The sequence below is a fragment of the Triturus cristatus genome, chromosome 11 (genome assembly GCF_964204655.1).
Source record: "Triturus cristatus chromosome 11, aTriCri1.1, whole genome shotgun sequence".
NCBI classification, from domain to species: domain Eukaryota; kingdom Metazoa; phylum Chordata; class Amphibia; order Caudata; family Salamandridae; genus Triturus; species Triturus cristatus.
In genome coordinates, this window is record NC_140594.1 from 1,112,449,429 (window position 1) to 1,112,473,945 (window position 24,517).

The following is a 24,517-nucleotide window of genomic DNA, read 5'->3' on the forward strand; positions in this document are numbered from 1 at the left end:
TAAGCAAGCTGGCTGCTGCAGCCTGAGCCTCAGGTGATTTTACTGTGCCGAATTCCCACACGGTAAAATCGGGGCTCGTTCTCCTACACCTGGAAAAACCAATAGTGGAAAATCGAGCCCATTTCAAATCAGGTGGGGCGGAATTCATGAGGTAATTACAGTCTACCTGACTTGCAATGGTGGCATAAATCACTTTGTAAATTTTAAAGTATCCTTTCTTACATGGTATGTAATGCCGTTTATTAAATAACGAGTTGCATATTCACGGTGCTTTTAGTCACAGGTTGGGACCTCGAAGCACCTATAAATACACATCACTTTCTCAAGTGCACCAATCACGATTCAGCTCTGGGGCTGTCTGGTTACAGACACAGGCTTCTGCTGTGATCCCATTAACCAACTGAGCCTTCATAACCTAAAATAATGTGTTTCCCCCCATCATTTTAACTTGCATTTTTCTCCCCTTAATTTAAGGCTTATGCATTATATTTTATGTGCATTTTACCTGAAGTGAAAGGTCGTCTCTGTTTCCACCCCTAAAGCCCCAAATCCCCACTGCACTCAGGGTCACAGTTCACACTTTTTTTAAAGTTGCATTTTAAACTCTAGATGAACTATGACATAATTTATAAGAGGCTGTCATCGCAGCCCCATTCCTGGCTCAGTCCAGTACACATAAGCTAAAGTCTCGTGAGCCCTGGAGGCTGCAGAAGACCGTGGAATTAACACCGCGCGCGCAAGCACGCACGCACGCTGAAGCCATTTGAGCCAATGGGCGCTGCGTGCCTGACGTGCGTGATGTGGCTTGACGTGGCCTGACGTGTCTGCCCTTCCGGCAATAAATCTCACACTGCTGGAATCTCAGCCCCAGAAAGAAGAATGTTAACTCACAAGCATCTTCAGTTTCCTGCAGCATTAAAACCAAGACTTTTTCCACGATGATTATTATTATAGCTTTATAGTGCGTGCCGCTACCTAACTGGGTCTCCCGGCGCTTAACAGGACAACAGACAAGCCAGAGTCTGCACAACAAAAAGCCCAGGATATAGAATTATACTTGGCTATAAAGGAAAGTCTTTCGATTCTTACGAAACGATAGCAATGAGTGGCACATGGTAAGTTCCATTGGAAGAGAGTTCCACAGTTTAGGGCCCAAGTAGGAAAACGAGCGGCCTCTCATACGAGCAAGACGAAACCTAGGCACAGAAATACTACATTATATGAAAGACCTAAATAAAAAGTTCTTATCTGCATGCACAACTATCTAGTCCCATGTGACTGCTTGAGATCGGATGTGCGCTGTGCAGTCGCACAACGTTTACAGCATGTCTCCAAACTAGGCATGGGTGGTAAACTCCGCTCAGCTCGTGGAGTTTCTGCACTCCGTGCAGCATGCGGAGTGGAGTTTTTCCCTCGCTCGTGCTCCCCAACGTTAAGTTGAGCCCAGTGTTGCTGAATCCTCTCAACATCAGGATTTGATTTCCTTTCCTCCCCTTTCCTGTCAGGATCTTGAAATCCTGCTTGATATAACCAAATCTGGCTCTCCGTTGGATGTCTGCCCGCTAAAGATCCTCAAGCAGTGCAGAGAATCTCTCCTTCCTCCTCTGGTTGACATCATGAACAGAGCGATGAAGGAAGGCATTTTTCCCCAGCAGTGGAAGAATGCTGTTGTAAAACCTTTGCTTAAAAAGCCTTCTCTGGACCCCGGGGTGTTAAAGAACTTTCGCCCCATCTCACTGCTCCCGGCTCCCGCAAAGATGCTCGAAGCCCATCTAAATAAACATCTGGCTGCATTTGTGGAGAGCTCGGGCTGTTTGGATCTCTCCCAGCATGGTTTCAGGAGGGAACACAGCACTGAGTCTGCCCTCACCATAGTGCTGGATATCATCCGCACTAGAGTTGATGAGGGTCAGACCTCCCTCCTGATCCTTCTAGACCTCACAGCGGCCTTCGATACCCTGTCTCCTGTGGTGTTAACATCTCGCCTGAGGGAGATTGGGGTCCGCGGGCCTGCTCTGGGACTCCTTTCCTCTTTTCTCGACCATAGAGAACAAAGGATAATGCTGGGATCGTTTCTATCTCCATCCCTGTCTGTGCAATGTGGGGTCCCTCAAGGGTCAGCGCTCAGTCCTACCCTTTTTAATATCTATGTGACCCCCCTTGCCAGACTCATTAGATCTTTTGGGATGGAGGTAGTTTCCTACGCGGACGACACCCAGATCTTAGTCTCTCTCTCCCAGCCAGCTACATCAACTGCCGCCAATTTTAGATCTTGCATGGAGGCAGTTGGCCAGTGGATGATCCACAATTCACTAAAACTGAATGGGGAGAAGACGGAGGTGATGGTCTTTGGAGGAAAGGAACCGATCTGGTCGGCGGAGTGGTGGCCGAACTCGCTGGGCGTATGTCCCGAGCCCACCTTGTCAGCAAAAAACCTGGGAGTTATGATCGACCCCATCCTTAGTATGTGCCAACAGGTCAACAGGACTGTTTCGACCTGCTGGGGGATTATCCACATTCTGAGGAAAATCAGGCACTTTTTGTCACCCCAGGCAAGAAAGCAACTTGCTGTCGCTCTTTTGGGTTCGCGACTGGATTACTGCAATGCGCTGTATGCAGGGCTGAACAAGAGTCTTCTACAGCGCTTGCAGGTGGTCCAGAACGCGGCAGCGAGATTTGCTCTTGACCTACCAAAACGTGCCTCTGCCACCGAAGCCCGAAAACAACTGCACTGGCTCCCCGTTGAATACCGGATCCTTTTCAAATCCATGTGCCTGGTGTATAAAGCCTTAGCTAAACCCAGCCCTACAAGCATGGGATCCATTCTTTCTCGGCATAACCCCAGTAGAAATCTTCGCTCCAGTCACAAACTTCTCCTCTCTGTACCCCGTGTCAGAAAAGCAAGATGGGGAGGTAAGGCCTTTTCCTTCCTGGCACCTAAGTGGTGGAATGCCCTCCCTTTGGAAGTAAGATCCAGTCCCTCTCTGCAAACTTTTAGATCTGCGCTTAAGACTCACCTTTTTACACGTGCATTCCCGTAGTGGTGCTTTGTATATTCTGTTTATTGTTTATTGATTTTGATAGGCGCCTTGATACCTTCGGGTTTAGTCTGCGCGTTATAAGTTGCATAATAAATAAATAAATAAATAAGTTGGTGAGCGAGGAAGGAGATTTCTGAACGCAGCTAGTCGCGACTGCCTGCGTTGAGAAACCATCCGTTCGCTTTGAGAAAGCTGCCGCTCGAGTAGAAAATCTACTTGGGCGGCAGAAAGAAGCAGCGCCCTCTTGCGCTGCGCATTGTGCTGCCAACGCTGATTTTCCAGTGCAGGACAAACACTCGGCGCTGAAAATCAGCGCAAACGGCACAACCTAAAGCACTCTGCGCAGCAGAGTTTTTGGGTCACTTCACAGACTTCCGTAGAGCTGAACTCCACACAGGCCTACTCCAAACCTCATAGGCCTGACCCAACACTCCTATGTAGGCCTTACTACCACCAGTGCTTTAAACGGGCAGGGACTGAGTACCTGCATTTCTTTAACCTAAAAGTGAAAGTTCATGCACTTCTCAGCACTACTGCAATACATTTAATGGGAGCATACTGGCACGTCTCAGGAGCAAACAGAATCTCTAAATTGCGAGTACTTACTCTTTTATATTTCCATTTAAAGCACTGACTACAACCAACACACTGTTCCACACTACACTCTGAAGTGCACCAAAGATCCACATTAGAGCGCTTTGAGACCTCATCCGAGGAATATTGAGCTGCATGAAGCACTATATAAACCCTTCTATATAATATAGTTTATTTAGTTAATGTATTTTTAATTTATTTATAAAGTGCCTGAATCACCCTTGAAGGGGTATCTCCGCACTGTGGAGGTGCTGCAGTAGGCTATCAGAGGGGGCATGTTAAGATAGTGCAGTTTTAAGGACCCTTCTGAATTGGAGGTGATCAGAGCATTGCCGCAGATGGATACGAAGCTGGTTCCAATAGAGAGGGACTAGGTGAAAGAAAGCTTTCCCACCCAGTTGCGATTTTTTGAACCACGGTACAAGAAGCAGAGATTTAGTTCCCTAGCGGAGTGACCTAGAAAGTATGTAGTGGTTGAATTCTCTTGCAAGACAGCTGGGTTCTTTGCCGTTCAAGGCCTTGTGAACAATACAACAGATTTTAAATTTGATTCGTTTGAGTACCGGGAGCCAGTGAAGTTGTAGGAGAGGAATAGAGGCAGTTCTAGGGGAAGCGTTTGAGACGAGGCACGCCGCAGTGTTTTGGACCACCTGTAATCTTCTCAGCGAGGACTCATTAGCTGAGACCAGAAGGGCGTGGCAGTAGTCCAAGCGGCTTAGTACCAATACCTGGATGAGAGTCTTCCGTGTGGACAAGGGGAGGAAGGAGAAGACTCGCCGTAGTAAGCCAAGTACATGAAAACAGGAGCCAGCTGTAGTTGCAGCATCCTCTTTCATGGTCAGACCCTGGTCTATGGGTATGTCGAGGTTCTTGACTACGGTCTTGGGCTCCGGAGGGTCACCTAGATCCACCGGTCACCAATCTGGTGACCACAGCAATGGTGCATCTCCAAACAGCATAATCTCGCTCGTCCCTGTATTTAGCTGAAGGAAATTGCTCCTTATACAGCTAGCTATGGCTATCATACCTTCCGAGAAGGAAGACTGGGCCTTAGGAGTGGATTTATTGAATGAGAATAAAAGCGTATGAGATAGAGATTGGTATAAAACCTAGTGTCCTGAGTAAGTCCGCTAGGGGGGTAACATAAATGTTGAATAAAGTGGGACTGACACAGGAGCCCTAAGGTACTCCCTTAGTCAGTCCCATAATCTTTGATCGAAAGGGGCCTAGATTGATAGTCTGAGTACAGAGGGAGAGAAAACTCGCTATCCACTGAACGCCTCTCCTCGGAGTCCGATTTCTTTAAGTATCCTGAGCAGGATGCAGGAACAGTTCAGTTCTAGGAACAAGGGAAGATTTGAAATGCAATCAGCAATTGTAAAAATATTCATCGTTATGTGGAGAAGACGACGGGGACGGTTAGGAAGTTTCAGAAACGTTTGTAGGATCTTCTGCATAGTATTAAGTGCAGTACTAAAGGAAGGCGGTTCCACATTTAAACAGGCTGGAAAGCCGGGGCGTAACGCAGGTGCCTGGGGGCAGTGGGGGCCCGACTCACTCAAAGCCTGTGAATATTTGTGAGATACCAGAGTGTCAGGAGCCCCTACAACGACCTGCAGTGGAGCCCCAATATCTTGAGCTACCCCGCATCTTGAAAGGGGGGGGTCAAGTAGGCAGTGGTGTGTGTGTGTGTAGGGTGGTTTAGCAGAAGAGTCTGACACTCTGCATGGACAGGCCTTTTGCTTTGTGATGATTGAGTGTTATGGACGACGATTGAGGCAAGAAAAAAAAGTCTACACCCAGGACCTTGGGGAAGACACAGTATTCTGGACAGAAATGCTGGATGTAAAACAGACAAAAATTAGATAAATGACAGTGAAGTGGTAACACACACAGCTGGTGAAGCTAACTGGGAAGTATTGTGACAAAATTGACAAAGTAGTAGATGAAATATCACGGAATGCGCAAGTTCATCTGACCTGCAGTGAGTTGGGTGCAGGGTGATCTAGAGACAGACAGGTGGGAGAAGGTAGTAGTTTGCAATGCTCAGGAAGGGCACATAACAGGAGAGGCTCTGGGAGAGATAGGATGGTGAGGTTCCATAAACTCCTTTAAAGACCATAGTCAAATGCTGAGATAGACCAACCACCTAAGGAGTAGAAAGGGTAGTCTGTGCATGTCTGGAGAGGACAAAGAGTGCTTGGGTGGTGAAGCTGATGATTTCGACCAGGTGGAGAAGAAATGCTTCAGGACACCGTCAAGTGATCTGTTGCAATAGCCAAGTCTGCTTTATCCAGGATCAGTGCGACAAGTTTGTTGCTTGTATTGGGAATGGCTTTTTTTTGCAAAAGTTTCTTTGAAGATCAGCAGCAGATTTCCAAATTCATGTAGAAAGATTTTTTCTAAGAAGGCCCATGCTTAGAGTCAAGCAGTATGTTCCATGCAGCTGATGTCGCCGGGGCCCCCGGGATAAACATAGGACTAGCTTTAGGATAAGGCACATTCTGTCCCAATCGATGTAATGTTAACTGCAAGACATGCTCCAGAGAGGGGAGGGCCTTACTTTACTGTCCCATGCAAATTAATGATTATACGCATCATAGACCCACTGCTTCATACCCCTTGAGAGAACCACCTTTAATGCCTAACCAGTGCCACAGACCTTCACTGGTGATTTGCCATGCTTTATAAATGTCTGATTGAGGATTGACCCAAAGCATTTTAGGCACTAAAAGAGCTAATCAAACTAATAAATCCTTCCAGTCTAAAATATAGTCCTCACAGATTAAAGGCTCAGGTGAGAATATTCCTAGGCCTGACTATGTTGTACAGAACTGTATGAAAGGATATGGCATAATCACTGGTTTATATTAACTTGGTGAAATCAACCCAGTTAATTACTAATCCAGCTTTGAGACCTAGAAAAAGGCCTGCTGCACCTTTTCTTTTCATAAGGCATTCAAATAGAATTGGGAGTTCATTTTTCAGGTGTATCCTGGAATGAAGAACGGCACTTTAAAGAGAAGGAGGAACGCCCAAGGGTAGGACGTGGTTCAATCAATCAGGATTTGTACAGCGTGGCTGCTTCACCCGTGAGGGCCTCGAGGCGCTGTGGGATCATGCTGCGGGATCACACTGCGTGTTCCTATTGGTTGAACATCCCGGTCTTGAGGTCCTTCCTGACCTGCTGGAGCGATGGAGAGGCTCGGAGGTGCAGGGGAGGGGGTTCAGGTTTTAGCCCCCAGGTGTTGAAAGATTCTCTGAGGTGCAGGAGGAGGGAGTTCAGGTTTTAGCCCCCAGGTGTCGAAAGATTCTCTGAGGTGCAGGGGGAGGGGGTTCAGGTTTTAGTCCCCAGGTGTCGAAAGATTCTCAGAGGTGCAGGGGGAGGGGGTTCAGGTTTTAGCCCCCAGGTGTTGAAAGATTCTCTGAGGTGCAGGGGGAGGGGGTTCAGGTTTTAGCCCCCAGGTGTTGAAAGATTCTCTGAGGTGCAGGGGGAGGGGGTTCAGGTTTTAGCCCCCAGGTGTTGAAAGATTCTCTGAGGTGCAGGGGGAGGGGGTTCAGGTTTTAGCCCCCAGGTGTTGAAAGATTCTCCTAAAGGCCATCGAGAGTGAATACTTTTCCAAAGACCAGTCTTTAAAGATGTTCAGGCAATAACTGTTTGCCAGTCGCTGTAATGATCGGGCTTACAGTCAGGGGCGTAACAAAGGCACGCGTGGCCCCTGCAGCCCCTGCTGATGTTGTGTGAGGGGCCCCTCCAGCACATCTTGCAGGGGGGTCCCCTGACGTTTAGTTACGCCACTGCTTACAGTGCTGAGGTTGCTAATGCCAAAGGGTGATTATCAAAGGCTTCTGATTCAACCAACACCTTTTTAGGTCTCGCCTGACCCAGCGCAAGCGCTGGTCTGGGGAGACTTTTTGAGAGGGCTCCAAAAAGTGCTACCAGGCCAGCCTAGAGCTGCAGTGCATGTGCGCGGGCGCGCGCGCCCGATTACTTTCACTTTCGCGGCCACACGGCCGCTTTGATGTTTGATCGCGATCACTTTCACGGCTTGGCATAGCCAATAGGTCTCGCTTTTAGGACCTTAAAAGTATTTAGTTATGCAACTGTTGCATGGCTAAACACTTATAAGGTCCCAAAGGCGAGACCTATTGGCTATGCCAATGCTTGTTAAAGCTTATGATTGACAGTGGTGGACTCTGGGGTGAAATATGAACTGAAAATGGACTGTACTCCTCATGAGTGCAATCCTGTAGGCATGGCCTCAAGCTACAGTGCAAGAATAAGTATGCTCAAAATGTACAAGTAGATTGTTCTAAAAGGTAGATTATGTTACTGTGCTGTCTTACCAGTAATACATGTATGGACTAGTGGTTATGTATACAGGGTACAATTTAAGGCCATGGTTTTAATGCATAAAGCCTTGCGGGTCCCTTAAGAGAGAGGATTCATGACTACATCGCTGCTCGCACATTGCGCTCCTCTCCGGCACATTTAGCGAAAGCCCCTCGTATCTGCCAGCTTAGAACCGGCGGCAGATCCTTTCCTGACTTGAGGCCGCTCAACTGGACCCGGAGGGATCTGCACCCAACTTGTGACCATCCCACTTTTAAAAAGAAACTGAAACCCTGGCTTTTCACACAATCTGTCTGGGTTTATAAGCAGTTGCGGTTCGTCTCTAGCGCCGGGACACTCCTCTGAGTAGCTGCGCGCGGTATACATTTTCATAACATAACATGCCACAAGTAAGCTTTCTTATTCTAAAGTAATAGCCATGGAACTTTATCTAAAGATGAGAACAGACAAACCGATAACAAAACTCGCAATTTGTGTTTTTGTAAAAGGCACTTTTAGAGGCATCTTGATTTTACTCTAGTTGCGCAGGCGCACTTGTTTCCGAGGTTGTCGATATGGTACGCTCTCGAAAGAGTGAAAACGCATCTCAATTTTAGGATGTTCTCATTCGATCTACTGGGCTTTAAAATGCACCAATTATGGTTAAGGATTTTCCAGTTCAATGGCAAACTTTGAGACACTTCACTGAATAGATCACCTGAACCTCCTGAGGCGGAAGCCGGAAGCCCGATTTGTTTGTTTTTTAACTTGCTTTTCATCATTTGTGTCTTGAAATTTGAATCACCTACCACTTAATTCGAGTTCCCCGCGCAGCCCACTCTACGCTGCTGCGGCTTGAAACAGAATTAACCCACCTCCGGATGCCATTCCGGCGAGCGCCGAGGCCACGCGCCTTGACAGAGGCCACGCCCCCGCCGCAGTGTACAAAAGAACGCTGACTACTAGCGTTATCAGATCACTTGAACCTCCTGAGGCAGAAGCCGAGAGCCCGATTTGTTTGTTTTTTAACTTGCTTTTCATCATTTGTGTCTTGAAATTTTAATCACCTACCACTTAATTCGAGTTCCCCGCGCAGCCCACTCTACGCTGCTGCGGCTTGAAACAGAATTAACCCACCTCCGGACGCCATTCCGGCGAGCGCCAAGGCCACGCCCCTTGACAGAGGCCACGCCCCCCCGCCGCCTCCTCTCCTACCACATAAGATGTGCCTGTTTCGGAAGCGCAGCGGACGAGCGCAGCGGGCGCGCCGACTGCGCGCAAAAGGCGCGCTTAAGGCAAGCCCGTCTGCGCCCGTCCGCGACCTACCGGGACCAGGGCCACTTCACCATCCCCCATTACGACAATACTCGGCATCGCAATTACATGGTCTCCAAGCCCCGTGGCCGATCAATGATTCTGTCTACAGTCACATTGTTAATTTGGGACTGTTCTCTTCGGACCCTTCCCTTCCTCCCCCCTCCTTGCACCACCCTCCCTCTCTTCCCTTTGCTTCCCGCTCTAATTCCTTGGCGGCACCTAAACCCTCTTCCCTTTCCATTTACTATCTCAATACGCGTTCAGCCGTCAAGCACCATCATGAACTCTTTGTCCTACTCGACCAGCACAAACCTGATCTCTTTTTTCTTACAGAGGCCTGGTTCTGCGATACTTCCCTTCCCTCTTTACTAGCAGCTATCCCTGCCACTTCTACGCGCTTCGCACTGATCGGCCCCCTGGTAAAGTGGGTGGCGGTGTTGCTCTGATCGCTCGCAAAGAACTTTCCTTTCAGCCTCTGACTTTTCCCCCTATTGGCACCTCAGACTTCTTAGTCATCCGTTCCCTCTCGCTCAAGATTCCGCTCACCTGTTTACTTATGTATCGTCCCTTCCCAACCCTCGCAAGTCTTCCTTCCTGGGTTTCAAGAGCTTGTAGTCACCCTAGCGGTTAACAACTCCTCCATTATGGTTCTAGGCAATTTTAACTTTTGGCCCTCTGACCCAGCTGAATGCTCCACTTCCAAAGATTTTTCAGAAACCCTTCACTCCTTTAATTTTAATTCACACGTCCACACCCCTACTCACACTCAGGGCCACATCCTCAACCAGATTTGGTCCCTTAATTGTCCTATAGCGTCCCTCTCCATTTCCCCCTGCTCTTGGTCCGATCATTCCCTGATTTCATTTTTTCTTGATCTTGGCCCAACCACAAAACCCCTGCTTCCCAAAAACACCTGGGCACGCTCTTGGGGTCGACTGGATGCGGCTCTTCTAGCCTCCACTTTTTCTCCCTCTAGCCCAGATTTATTTGGCCTACCTTTATCAGCACAAGCAGAATCCATTAACTCTTGGCTTCTGTCTGGCAGCGATTCGATCGCCCCCTTCAGACGAGTCTCCTCTAGGCGAACCAACGACTTAAACCGCTGGTTTAACGAGGAACTGAAGGCCCTTAAACTTTCAGTTCGCCATGCCGAAAGAGCCTGGAGACGTCAATACTGCCCCAACCTTAAAGCCCACTATTCATCTCTTCTGTCGCAATACAAAAAAAACATCTTAACCACCAAAACGGACTATTTCTCTTTAAAAATCTTAGCTGCTGAAAATCAGCCCAGAGAAATCTTTTCTATAGTCCATAATCTAGCTTATTCAGACAGAGTCACTCTCAAACCTCCCCCGTCACAGTCTCTATGCGACTCCTTGAACACTTATTTCTTGGATAAAATCGCAAAAATCAAAACCAATATCACTTCCCCCTCTCCCTCGTTTCTTAATCCCCACGGTCCTCCTACAGAGGCCCGCCTTGACTCATTCCCCCTACTAACGGAAAAATCTTTTCTTTCTCTTCTCCCCTTGGTTAAATCAGGATCTCCTTTAGACCCGTGCCCTGCCCACATCCTCAGACACATCTTTACGAGCTGTGCGCTACCCCCGCTTACCTTTCTTAACAGCTCCCTCTCCCAGGGCATTGTTACCTCAACCTTAAAATCAGCTATAATTCTTCCCATCCTAAAAAACCTGGCGCGGACCCCTCTGATCATGTCAACTACCGTCCCATCTCTCTTCTTCCCTTTTTAGGGAAAGTACTGGAACGACATGTGACCAGAGTGCTCACCGCCTACGTGGAAGAACTGTATATTAGCCCCCCGTCAGGCCGGATTTCGCTCCGCCCACTCCACCGAGTCTGTGGTGTTATCCGTTCTTGATAACCTTAGAGAAGGCATGGACTCCAATCTTCCTCAGGCCCTGGTCCTCCTCGACCTCTCCGCCGCCTTCGACGCGGTGGACCACTCCATCTTACTTTCCCGTGTCAGGCGGTTGGGGTAGGCGGCTCGGCCCGGGTCTGGCTGTCCTCCTTCTTGAGGGATCGCACCCAAGCGGTGCGTCTGGGCGATTTCTCGGCTGAACCACGTAAAGTTATTTGCGGGGTTCCTCAGGGCTCCTCCCTTTCCCCATTATTGTTTAATCTGTACATAGCCCCTCTCATTTTTGCTCTTCAGCAACTGGAGGTCTCCGTGTATAACTATGCGGATGACCTCCAGCTTATATTCTCTTTATCTCAATCCCCTGACTCTATGTCTAACTTCCAATCCATTATGATTTTCATCCGAGACTGGATGAATCACAACCACCTGAAATTAAACCCAGACAAAACCGAACTGGTCTTGACTGGTGGTTCTTCCAGTCCCTGGTCCTCCCTCTTTTGGCCCCCTTCCTTTGGTCCCCCGCCGTCCCCCTCTCCCTCCGTCAAAACACTTGCTATTAAACTCAATGATCAACTAACTTTGTACTCCCAGGTGAGCTCAGTGGTGTCCTCTTCTTTTCTTTCACTTCACACTATCCGCAAGGTCTCTCGTTTTTTCTCTTTCTCTGCTCTAAAACTTATTGTTCTAGCTATGGTCATCTCTCGTTTAGACTATGGCAATGCCCTATACTGCGGCATGCCAGCTTACAACGTACGACGTCTACAGCTGGTTCAGAACCAGGCCACGCGTTTAGTCTATAACTTGGTCAAATCCAACCACGTAACTCCGCTTCTTAAATCCCTGCACTGGCTCCCTATTCATCAACGCCTCCAGTCTAAAATCGGCTGTATCTCCTTTCAGGCCCAATCAGGCTCTGCTCCTGCCTTTATCTCTTCTGAGATTAAAATCTATGTTCCTGCTAGGGATCTCCGCTCATCTTCTCAACATCTGCTGGTGGTTCCTCGCTTTCGACGTAAAAAATGGGGAGGCTCAAAATTTTTCACTCTTGCCCCCACTTTCTGGAATTCCCTCCCGATTCACCTCAGATCCACCACCCAATACTCTCTCTTTCGTAAGGCACTAAAAACCTTTCTTTTTCTACAAGCTTTCCCACAATAATTCCTCCCTTTGTGTTCCGGCTTTCCCCACTCTCTAGGCTCAGTGAATTACAGCGCCATGAAACCGCCAGGTGTACGCGCGCTTTAGAAATAATTTAAACTCAAACTCAGTTACATTAACCTCTAGCTTAGAAACTTACAATACTGAAGATTGCTTTCAGATGTTATGTTAAAAGACTTTTGAGTAGCGTTTGTACACCTGGAACGGTTTCATGGTGCTATGAATTCAAAAGTAACTCCCACTATCTGGAGGACAGTAGGCCCTTTCTCTTTGTTATAAGAATAGTCGAACTCTCTGTCAGTCAGAGTCCAGGTGTCTGAAAGCCCTGAAAAGACGCGCTTGGTTGTTGTGGTGGACTTTGCTATTGTCCATCTCAGTTCAATGAAAACTTAAGAGCTGCGAAGCTGGCTCGAAAGCCGGAACAGCTGTCAACCCATGTCTTTTTGCAATTTCGTCACGGAGTACACATGTACACCCAGTTCGGATAGGTCAAGCCCGCTTCAACACTCTCCGCACGAAAACACTACTTAAAAGATCATCATTGAGAGAACCAACTCCAGTAACCTCCCATGGCCAGCCACACTGGCTCCCAGTAGCACCCTTCCCACTCACTTAGTCACCTCCGCGAGCTACCTTCATCAAGAACAGTTGTTACGTCAATCCGAGGCAGCGGAACCCATTTCAATCAATGATCGTCTCCCATTGACTCAATGAAGTGCCCCAACTTATTTTAACTTTGACGGTATCCACTACCCCTCGGCCAACCCTTTATCGACAGGCTGCAAAGATGCTCTGGCAGCCTGGTGAGTCGCATGGTCTCCGTAGGCCCCACTTTGTAAAACGTTAGAATATTTTTAACTTGTAAAAAAAATTTAATCAGCCTCAGATGTTACGTTTATTGTATCTTGATTGCTGCTATTTTTAACCTTAACCCATTTGGAGCTTGTGACGAATACGTGTTAGGCCGATCTTCGCTCAGCTTCAGTTCCTCATCATTGCTTGTATTGCACGGTGCTTGTTCTTTCCTTCATTCCCCTAGGACCTCTTACAGGGCACTACCAACCGGAGAGCCATGGAATGGTTCAGTAAGCATTTGAACCCAGATCAGATTGTCAACAGTAGCTCAGGGTTTTGTGGATGTTATGTTATATCACATGTAATCTCTCTGCCGCTCCTGTTCTGCCAGTGACTCCATCACATGATTTTTCAATTTATACAACTTTTTTTCACTGAAGCAGACCAGGGTTTGCCATTTTGGGAGTAAGATTCTTTTTGATTAACTAAAGCCTTCCTTTCTTCAGCAGCCCAAGCGCCGGACACGCTTGACTCCCTGGGCACGTTTACGCACACAGACCGGTTGGGCAGCCATTCAATGGAAGAATGCCCGCAGAGAAGGATGAAGGGCATAGAGAGGTGCATTCAAGAGGGGCGACACTCGTCAAACGCAGGGTGCCCTACTTTTGAATCATCCCAGGGGCTTCTCTGTAGCACCCCACCTCTCTCCTGATTTCCCCAGTCAACTGTTTCTGAAAGAGCACTTCCCAGCAGCCGCCCAAAACTTGACCAACCACTTTACATAAGAAAAGAAAGCACAGAAGAAAAGGGCGCGACACCCTTACATCGCTGGACGGGATGTAAGAGGGGTGAGGACAAACGTATTACAGAGCAGGCAGGGAGGTAATAACTCCACTCTAGGGGCTGTTGGCACAGCTGCCACTCTATGCACAGTTAATGTTATCATACATCCCATGTGAGTGAAGGGATATGAGCAGGTATGAGGAGCAGTCCAGGGACACCGCCATTATAAAGGATGGCAAATGGGGAAGACAAGAAATGGCATCATGTGGGGCGGAGAAAGGGACCTTCAGAAAACTTCTCTCAAGACCTGGCCTTTCGAGCAGTAGCAGCATTCCGCTCACCCAGCGCCTTGAGACCCTCACGGGTAAGTAGTGTGCTTTACAAATGGACTGATTGATTGATTGATTGACAGACATTGATGTGTATTGCAGCATTTATATTGGGTTTACTGTCCCTATATGTGGTGCTGAAGCCCTTGCCTACATGAGTAGCACGCTACACCATGTATGGGGCGTGGTTGGAAGGATGTTGTCTTTGTTTTGATCCTATGCGGGAAGTGTTTCCGTGTAGTGCGTGATGACCATCGAGGTATGGCTAAAGTGGGAATGGTACGCAGCGCTTAGCAGTGTGATGGATGAAGAAGTGACCCCATCGCATGTGCCAGTGAGAGAGACAAGCACACAGTCCCACATTCATATGGGTGAGTGAGAAAGACAATGGCACCTTCATATGGGCTGGTGAGAGAAGAACGGACACGTAATTAGATATTAAATAGGCCAGTGAGAGGGACAGACCAGTAATGGCACAGTCACCTGGGCTGTTGTGAGTATCGGGGAGAAAATGGCGGGGAGAAAATGGCATTTTTGTATGGACGTGTGAGGGGCAAATAGGTAATCACACCATTATATGGACCTGTGAGATTGACAGGCAGGGAATGAATGACCCATTATATGCTCTGGTGTGTCAGAGGGATCGGAAATGTCATAATTATGTGAGCTGCGGAGGTAACACCAGCAGATTGACCAGTGTGAGGGCAGGATGGGAAGACACCATTATATGGGCAATCATTGAGACCAGAGTGAGTGGCAGCCATACAGAGGCAACAATATAGAGAGCGGTAGGAAAGGGCGGTCGGTTACGCAATCGCTGTAAGGGCCCATCTAAGAGGCCTACAAGGAGTGACAGCATTACAGGGAACAGTGTGGGGGCAGGCAAAAAGAAGCCCTATCTTAAGAGAGTGTGAGGGGACAGACAGGTGATGATGCATTACAGACACAGAGAGGAGGGTCGGGGAGATACTGGACCCTCAAAAGGGCCGGTCTGAGAGTCAGGCAGGTAACAGACCATTCGATGGGTCTGTGAGGGAGGCAGGCACGTACTGATCCTTTTATAGGGACTAGTGTGAGGGGACAGACAGGTGATGATGCATTACAGACACAGAGATGAGGGTCAGGGAGATACTGGACCCTCAAAAGGGCCGGTCTGAGAGTCAGGCAGGTAACAGACCATTCGAAGGGTCTGTGAGGGAGGCAGGCACGTACTGATCCTTTTATAGGGGCTAGTGTGAGGGGACAGACAAATAGAAACAATGATACGAGCCCCTGTGGGGGGGGGGGGCAGTTGGGTGGTGTTGTTATAATGGTCGATGTAAGGTGCAGGGGGGTGCATGGGATGTAATGAGGGGACAGGTGATGAATTATTACAGACTGCGGATTATGAGACAGTCACGTCAGGGTGCATTATTAGGGCAGGCCTGACTGGTGGTCAGTGTGTGGTACAGGCACGAATGACACAAACCGAAAAAACTCACTTTTGTTGCAGTCCTTTGTAGTCAGCCAGCTGGAGTGCAAGTATGTTAACACACTGATGCTCGCCCCTCTTCTACACTGCCCTCTATCTCTCATCCGTCTCCTACTGCCCTCTCCTCCATTTCCACCATTTCAATCAGCTGTCCAGCCTGTGCTCTCACCCACAGCCACTTTCTCAATCCAAATTCACTCTCTGACCCGGTCTTCACTCATATCCTGTAAAAGCATAGAAAAAAGTGGCGGTTGCTAAAATATTGCCACAATATTGCCACAAATTAAACACACGAACCAGTACTTTAAAGCTATTTAGCACTAGAACATACTGGGTAGATCTAAACTGTTACAATATACACTGTGGGACAGTGAGTCCGAGGCCCCATCAGCCATTGGCTGGCCTCCCGGTCAGTGGCAGCATGCTGCTCTTTCACAAGGAAAGCATCCTCGTATATATTGGTTCCGTTTAGTGCCAGGAACTACTATGTAAAAGTGTGTTTTCTGATATCAAAAACTATTTGTGCTTTTAGGCAATTTTTCCCCTTTTTTTTAATACTGCTGAGGGCCTGGCAGCTCCCCCAATGATAAAGTTTAACAAAAACACAGCCAAACAAGCACTACGAAAGTCAAAAGGCAAGCAGCCAACGCCAGATCTATTGACTTTGCCAATGGTTGTTTTGCCGCGCATGTAAGCATTTATTCTGTGAATTGGAGAGAAATGTGAAGTGTTTTCCTGTTTTTTAGCTATAGAAGTATAGACATAACCATAAGCACACGATTTTCCTTGCCGCTTAAATGGAAAAACTATAGATCGAGTAAATTGCTGCTCATGTTGCGCTGAAAAAGGCAATTTATATCAATACAGTGTTGCTCTCGAGACTGGTGTAGGGAGGAGGCCGAATAAACATAAGCGGGCTCCCGTTCACCGCCCAAGATACCTAAAGTCACCCCAAAGGGCTCTTTCAGTGCATGGCCAACACAACCAGTGTCAGCCTTCCGCTCACAACAGGGGCTGGTGTGAGGAGCCACAGAGGCCAGGACACCACCACAGGTGCCAGAATCAGGGGCTGACAGGGAATTGGAGATTCTGCCCTACGAAGGCTAGACATGTAAAAGCCCCCCATGCTGTGAGCAGGTAGACAGACTGGTAATAGTTCTTCTGACACTACATCACTGGGACTATATGGAGGTGGAGGGGGGAAACATGGAGCCCGATAGATGGGGCGTGGGGTAGGGGATAAGAAGGGAAAGGGGGATATCAGGGGCACACATAGTGACAGCCTACCATCCCCTTACAGAGGAGACATCACTGTAACAGCGACTGGGTGGCATGAGAGAGAGAGAGACAACACCCCAATCATCTATTAATGCAGAGGAGAGACGGCCAGGTAATACCCAGGGCCACTGGAATGATGCGGCAGAGGGGGCCAAATATGGGTCAGGATTGAGTAAATTATGCAGCAAGAAAAGGCAAATTGTGTGCCATAATGCGGCACATTTTGTAATAGTATCAATTCATTATTTCACCATTTTTAAACTTGGTAACACTATGTGGGCATTGGCTGCACCTCATTAGTACCTGTTTAACATCCAACTATAGCAATAAGCCACTGGAAGGTGATCAGCCCAGCTTTACAAAGGGCCGGTCACTGCACAGCAACATGTGTAGTCACATTTGAATTTACTTTTGAACCGTTTGAACTAGAAACAACCTTTTTTGTTAAAATGTGCAGATTATGCTGCAGAGGATGGATTATGTGGCAAATGCGGCAAATCTATAATTATGCGAAAATCGCTGCGTCCGCACAATGACGCAACTCCAGTGGCACTGGTAATACCCCAATGTCCTTATAATGCTAAAGAGAGATAAGTGGTTACCTAGTTGTGAGCACAAGACAACAACATGACAGGTTATATCAGGATATCTTGTGCACGGAAAGGAGAACCAGGCAATGGATGGTTGTGCCATCCCCCCAGAGCCAGTGAGAGGCCTAAAGGCGTGTGATTGGCAGTGGTTTGAGTTTTTGCAGGCATTCCTCGCATTACAGTGCCCAGGAGAGGTGGTAATTACCACCACCGTCCAGTGCCCATGAAAAACGGGGAATGGACCACACCCTTATGTGGCCCAGAGATGGGTAATGACCCTACTCCTACTGAGTGTCCACCAAAGACTTGAAATGGCCCCAGATGCATCTGCAGGGCTAGAAGAAGCAGGTGAGGCCTATGCATTACATAGTGGCGATGGGCAATGTTGCAAACCTCTTACAATGCCCTTCTAAGATGGTAGAGTTCCCAGAAAAAAATCAGAACAGAACGAGCCCTCCTCCCCTCAACAGAAAATACATAAGAGACAGGAAATAACTACACGCCTTTCGAGTGACCCAGACAGAAAACATTCAGTAGCCACAACCAAGTGTCATGGCGGCTTGCTAGAGCCCCTGGAGTTCACACGAGGTCTGAAAGGTGATAGCGCCTAGTCGCAGGGCGCGGGGGGGGGGGGGGGGGGCAGCATCCCTTTTCTACTTACAGTGGCGGGCGGGGTTCTCCACTTCCGTGTAGCCCTGCGCGGCCTGCTGGGGGCCCCGGGCGGGGCGCACAATGTTCTCATTCCGGGGGCTGGTCCCACGTTCCACCCGGGTCCCTGGGGGTGCTGGCGGAGTCCTGTTCCGGTTGCCGAAGCACAACACCACCACCATTGTTGATGCACGTCACCCATATGGGGGTAGAGAAGAGGTTTGGAGGTGAAGTGTGGGCCTCGGGGCACTGGCTCGGTGCCCAGGGGCTCCTCCAACGCCTCCACAAAGTCACGTTAAGAGTCCAGGAGACGGTGCTTGACGGCTCCCGAGAGGTCTTCAAGAGCCCGAGTGTGCACCCAACCGGGAGAGACCAGGGGGAAGTTTACAAGATTTCCTCTGAGACCTCCATGGGAAGTAAGAAGCCAGGAGTCGGGCATCACCCTGAATGTGTGGAGAGCAAGAGAGAGTGGCGAGGGGTGCCTCCACTTCCTGCCACAGCCCCCCGCTTTTCCAGATGGCAGCGCCTGGCAGACCCCACTCTCTTCTGCAGTCTTCGGTAGCTCAGCGGGCAGCGCCTGGCAGACCCCCCACTCTCTTCTGCAGTCTTTGGTGGCTCAGCGGGCAGCGCCTGGCAGACCCCCACTCTCTTCTGCAGTCTTTGGTAGCTCAGCGGGCAGCGCCTGGCAGACCCCCACTCTCTTCTCCAGTCTTCGGTAGCTCAGCGGGCAGCGCCTGGCAGACCCCCACTCTCTTCTGCAGTCTTCGGTAGCTCAGCGGGCAGCGCCTGGCAGACCCCCACTCTCTTCTCCAGTCTTGAGAAGCCCAGAGTGGCGGTCCTCCGCTCCCTCCTGCAGCCACAGAGTGACCAGGTGGCAGTGCCCGGTATCCTTTCGCTCGCGAGGTGAGATGATAGGTGGCACTACCCAAGGTTTCTGAAGATGCCCTCCAAAGCCCCACCGGAGGAGACCATTCCATGCACAGGTGTGTTTCTGATGTCAGCGCGGCAAAACTGCCCGAGTCACCTGCCCCGGGTGGAGAGAGGGCATCAGGGTCTGCACGGCATGCCTACCTGGCACAGGCTCGTCGCGGGCACGATCGGGTGTTGAGGGTCACACAGACACGACTTGCTGCTTGAAAGTGTGATGTGTCACGGGCACGGCTCACACGCCCGAGTCCCTCTGGCCCTCTCTGGGGGTGCCACGGTACCCACGCACTCTGTGCCCCCGTGCAGTCCAAAGCCCCAGGCTGGCACGCCCCTTCATGGGGAGGGGTTAGGGCATCGTGTGCAGGGCACACGGCACAGCTCGGGCAGGCTCACAGCTCTCCTGCAGCTCTGTCCTCCTGACACTGCCTCACCGCTCGGTAGCACCTCGGGGCAGTCCCGCCTCCTGGAGCGGCAGGGGGAGGGTCGCTGGGCAACTGGGAACAACAGACCAGCCTCCACTGGTAACTGGCACACGCCCTCTTATCGCTGCCCACGCCAGCCCCTGCCAGGTGCGCACAGGTGCCTGCAGGCTCACCGAGACAGCCTTACAGCTTTATTTAATCGAGGCAGGGACATACACCAGTCCCCACGGGGCAACTGGCAGGGGCGGGGCACCAAAGCCCAGGCCCTGTGACTGACTGCTGGGCGCCCCAGCCCGTCAGGCTCCTCCCCAGGTGCTTACCTTCTCAGCCGGACTGACGCTTCCACTTAAGAGAAATGCAGGCACGAATACACCATCGTTCACTGGCAGAGGAGTGACATCTGACAGGACCCGGGGGCACAGGGTGGGCACTTCAGACCTCCCTGCCGTCTCAGGTGAACCGACACCTTTAAGAGACACACACCAGCGGTCTAAGGAGACTGGGGGCACACAGCCTGCTGCAGAGAGCATGCGAGAGCCCACCGCCCCCGAGGTCTCGCTCAGGAGGTGCCCGCAGTCTCAGCTGGGATGACACCATAAAGAGACACACCAGCGGTCTATGAAGACTGAGGCCACACAGCCTGCTGCAGAGAGCATGCGAGAGCCCACCGCCCCCGGGGTCTCGCTCAGGAGGTGCCTGCAGTCTCAGCTGAGATGACACCATAAAGAGACACCGCGAGAGTCCACCCGTCCCAGATGTCTCTCTCAGACTGCGCAGGAGCTGCCTGCAGTCTCAGCTGGTTAGAAGTGACAGCCAGACACCAGGGGGCACTAAAGAGGGTGGGAGGGGGACCTGCTCTCGCACAATTTTGACAATTTGACAATTTTAATAATAAACTGCATGATTACTTAAAATCTTTACAGTATAAGATAAAATAAAATAAAAAAAACTGATAAGGGGAGGCACATGAAAGTTCGGTAGAGTCAATACATGTACCAAGGGCTGTTGATGAAAGATGGATTCTTCGTGGGTCTTTAAACCAGCCCAGGTTAGATAACTGGGGCAGAGGGCTTCCAGTTACTTTGCAGGCAGTGCCGTTAAGTGGGAGTCGAGTGCCATTTTTACCTGGTGCATAAATTTCGCAACTCTGGCTATCAAACAGGTCGTGGAGACTGAGAGGCACCAGTCCGAAGCCTCTCTGCAAGTTCTATAGTCCGTATTCCGTAAAATCGGAAGCAGCAAACGATGGCGATCATTGGCCAGCTTTGTGCAGCAGCACAGCAAGTGTAGCCAGGATTCTCTGCGGTAATTGCATAGACGACAGGCCAGGGTGCCATCCGTACGGGCCCATTTGGGGTTGAAGTCCATGATCCTGAGGGCCAAAAGTCGAAAGTACAAAATTTTCTTTCTCGCGCAAGTGGATACTGGATCTTGCAGGTAAGGTTGGGGTTTACCTGGAATATATGATTTGTCCAGGGCCTGAGTTAGTGGATTTTGCCGAAGAGATGCAAGGTCAAGACCAAAGGAGATGATCCGGACTTGGCGCTTAACTGCTTGGGCCCAGGCTGAGAAAGGAATTTCGTGCAGGGGCAAACTCCTTCTTTCGATTTTCAATGCTGCAATAGCTTGTCCTAGCTTTGAGTACCAGGGGGAGCCCACCTCATCAAAGATTGATTTTAGGGAGTGCTTTAGCGAATGTTCTGGTGCTTTCAATACTCTAATATAGAGTTTTAAAAGGTCCCCCAGTAATTCCAGCTCAGGTCGCTTAAGGCCTATTTCTAGCCTTAATCTGGTGTTCCTTGCGTATCTAGGGGCCTGTAGCACCGTTTTATAGGCTTTCGCTTGGGCCGCGTTTACCACTTTGTCAAATGCACCAGGGTAGGCTATATGCCCATATGCAATGGCAGGGATCAGTTTTGCCCGGAGCACTGTCAACATTGGTTCTGCTGAGGGACTGTCCAAGCGGTGGCATAAGCGTCTTAGCGACAGAATGGTTTTGTTAATTTTAGGTTTAAGCTCCTTCAGATGTTTGACTGCAGAGGCACTCTCAGAGACCCAGGTGCCCAGATAGTTGTAGGATGGGGCAGTGACGATACGGTGCTCCCCCAGAGACCATGAAGCTTCTTTTTTGAGGGGGTATTTGCCAAAAATGACGATTTTGGTCTTGCTCACGTTGATCCGTAGGTCATTTGACTTATTGTATAGGGCCAAACTGCTTAAGGCTCTTTGGAGCCCCACCCTAGTGTGGTCCATGATCACCGTGTCGTCTGCATACTGGAGTGTTCCCAAGACGAGCCTCCCCAGTTTTGGAGGTGCTAAGTTGGCATCTTTCAGAGCTAACCCCATGTCCGCAGTATACAAGTTGAAAAGCATGGGGGCCAAGACGCACCCCTGCTTGAGGCCCGAGTTGGTTTCAATTCTTTCAGTTGTTATTGTGGGGCATAGCTTCACCTTGACCCAGGTGCCCTCATAGAGCGCTTTTATAGCTTTTAGCAGAGCCTGTGGTAGCCCCCACGAGTCAAGTTTTGCCCAAAGCCGGCCCCTGTTCACTCGGTCAAAGGCTGTGGAGTAGTCTATGAAACAGCAGAACAGGGGCGGTTTGTTCCTCGTATTGGCCTTCTTCGCGAGGTAGGAAAGGGCTAGGATGTTGTCAAGAGTTGAGCTATGGGCCCTAAAGCCGGTCTGTGTGGGCGGAAGAATGCCGTTCTTGTCCACCCAAACCTCCAGATCCCTGAGAAGAAGGCGGGCATATATCTTTGCTTCTATGTCGAGGAGAGCTATCAGCCTGTAATTGGCCGGGTTCGTGTGGTCCCCCTTTTTATGGATGGGGAATAGAATAGAACCTTTCCAAGAGGATGGCAACATTGCCGTGGCAAAAGAATGGTTAAATAAAGGGGTGAGTCTGGATGCAAAAAAGGCTGAGGCGGTTTTCAGAACCTGGGCCGGAATCCCATTTGGGCCTGGAGCGCCGTCAGTTCTTATGGCCTTGATGCACTTTAGTACCTCCATTTCTGTGAATGATCCGGTGCAGGTCGAGTTTACGCCTTCTGATGTAGCTCTTTCGGGTACGATAATATCCGCCGCCACCTTGGACCACGCACGGCTTCCTGCAGTGGCCTGATTTGACTCGCAGGTATACAGCCCCTTGGCATACTGTTCCCACGCTTTCCCTGCAACACTATTTTCCTTTTGCTCTCCTCTGGGGGTCAGACTGTTGATGAAACGCCAAAGCTTGCTATTGTCATTACCTTTAATTAAGGAGAACACAGTCAACCAATTCTGTTCAGTCTGCAGTTTTTTGTGGGCCCAGACTTTCTTTTTATAGTCTGTTCGCAGAGCAGCAATGGAGTATCTCCCTGACAAATGAGTGCCTTTCTTTTGTGCCCTGATTGCCTTATTTAGAGCACGCTTACACTGTGACAGGCACCACGATGTTGCACGGCGAGGATCAGAGTGGAATTGGCGACTTCTTGGATGAAGGTTATTGCCCAGATGTTCCAATAAGTCGGAGGTCAGAGTTTCCCAGAGGTGGATGATGTTCTTAGTTTGAACTGGGTTAGGTTCTTCCTCCCTTCTAGCTACATATTCTAGCAGGCTATGACTGAGATTGGTTGACCATTTTATTCTTTTAAGCACATTGTGATGTTCCTCCCCCGTGGTAGTTCCAATAACTGCATGTAAGTCTGCTTGGACCCGCGCCAGATTGAATGTGGCGCGGAGGGGCCTATGATCGCTTTCCTCTCTGTCGTCCACAGTGAAGTTGCAAAGATTGTGGGCAAGCCCTTCATTGATAAAGATGTAGTCTATAGTAGAGACATTTCTAAAGGTCGGAATGGTGGTCCATTCAGGTTGGGTCTTTTTTTGTATTCTATGGGTGGAGTGCAGCTTAAAATTTGCGAGAAATTCAGTCAGTGGGACTGACTTCTTGCTTGATGAAGTCTCCGAAATTAAACCCAAGCCTCTGTGATTGAAGTCGCCCGCGATTATTACGTCTTGGTCCTTCCAATTTATTAAAAGATCTTCCAAAATTGAAATAAGTGATTCCATGGCCTGGGAGGATTGATACTTAATTGGGTTGAAATAACAATTAATTAGTAGAAAGGTGCGAGATTTTCGACCCGATGACAACCCACTGATTAGGATGGCTTGAAGATCAGGAGACCCCAACTTTAATTCAATTGTGTTAATTTTGCACGCGTGACTTACGTAGATAGAGAGGCCCCCTGACGGGCGTCCAAAGATTGTCCTTTTGGTCGCTGGTTTAAAATGTTCGTAAAAGTCACCGATGGCGGTCGTTGCCCTTGCCCAGGTTTCCTGAATACACAGTATGTCCCCCTGTGCGAGGTATTCAGGTGTAGTTATGTCCCTAAAGATGTTACTCATCCCCGCAATATTCCATGAGATAATGGATAACTCGCGGACTAGGCCCCTGAGTGGATTTGAGCAGGCGTTGTTTACATGGCTGTTTATTAGGTTAGGGACACTGTCTCCATGTGGCCTCCAGGTGATCCGCTGTCTGGAAATGCCGCTGCACGCTCCGTTGCCCGTCATTTTGCTGGATTTTGATTTTTAGCGGGGTTTTTGCCCGCCCTGATTTCGCCCCTATTTCTGGGCTGGTGTACCTTATGCCTTTAAGAATGGATGACGGTTCTGGGGTTTCCTGTTGCGGCGTAAGGACGTGTGGATATTTCAGTGTACTTGGTGCAACAACATCAATGCCCCATTCAGCGAACTGTGTTGCTTCCTTAAGGACAGCCTGTTGGACTTGCTGACTCACAAGTCCGATTATGGTGGAATCGTCATGAGTGTCTGTCTCCAGTCTCTTGAATATCACCCACTCAATATTTTCTGAGGTGATTTGGGCCAGGGAGGCAATATGGCCAAACAGGCGGACAATGTTGGACCTGTTCAAGATGTCAAATGAGCCTTTTGCTGTGTACCTTGGGGTT

At 49.4% G+C, this 24,517-nt stretch overlaps 1 protein-coding gene across 2 annotated transcripts in view; it reads right to left on the minus strand.

The window, feature by feature from the left end:
- The window catches only part of DVL3 (dishevelled segment polarity protein 3), a 506,262-nt gene that overhangs the window by 98,963 nt on the left and 382,782 nt on the right, over nt 1-24,517 (minus strand). The window contains exon 1 of one of the 2 annotated variants that reach the window (XM_085635610.1): nt 18,233-19,570. The exons of the other annotated variant lie outside the window; for it this stretch is intronic. Coding sequence (XP_085491736.1) covers nt 18,233-18,401 — 169 coding nt within the window. The 5' untranslated portion in view covers nt 18,402-19,570. Of the gene's footprint in view, nt 1-18,232; nt 19,571-24,517 lie in introns of those variants that run through there. 2 annotated transcript variants of the gene reach the window in all.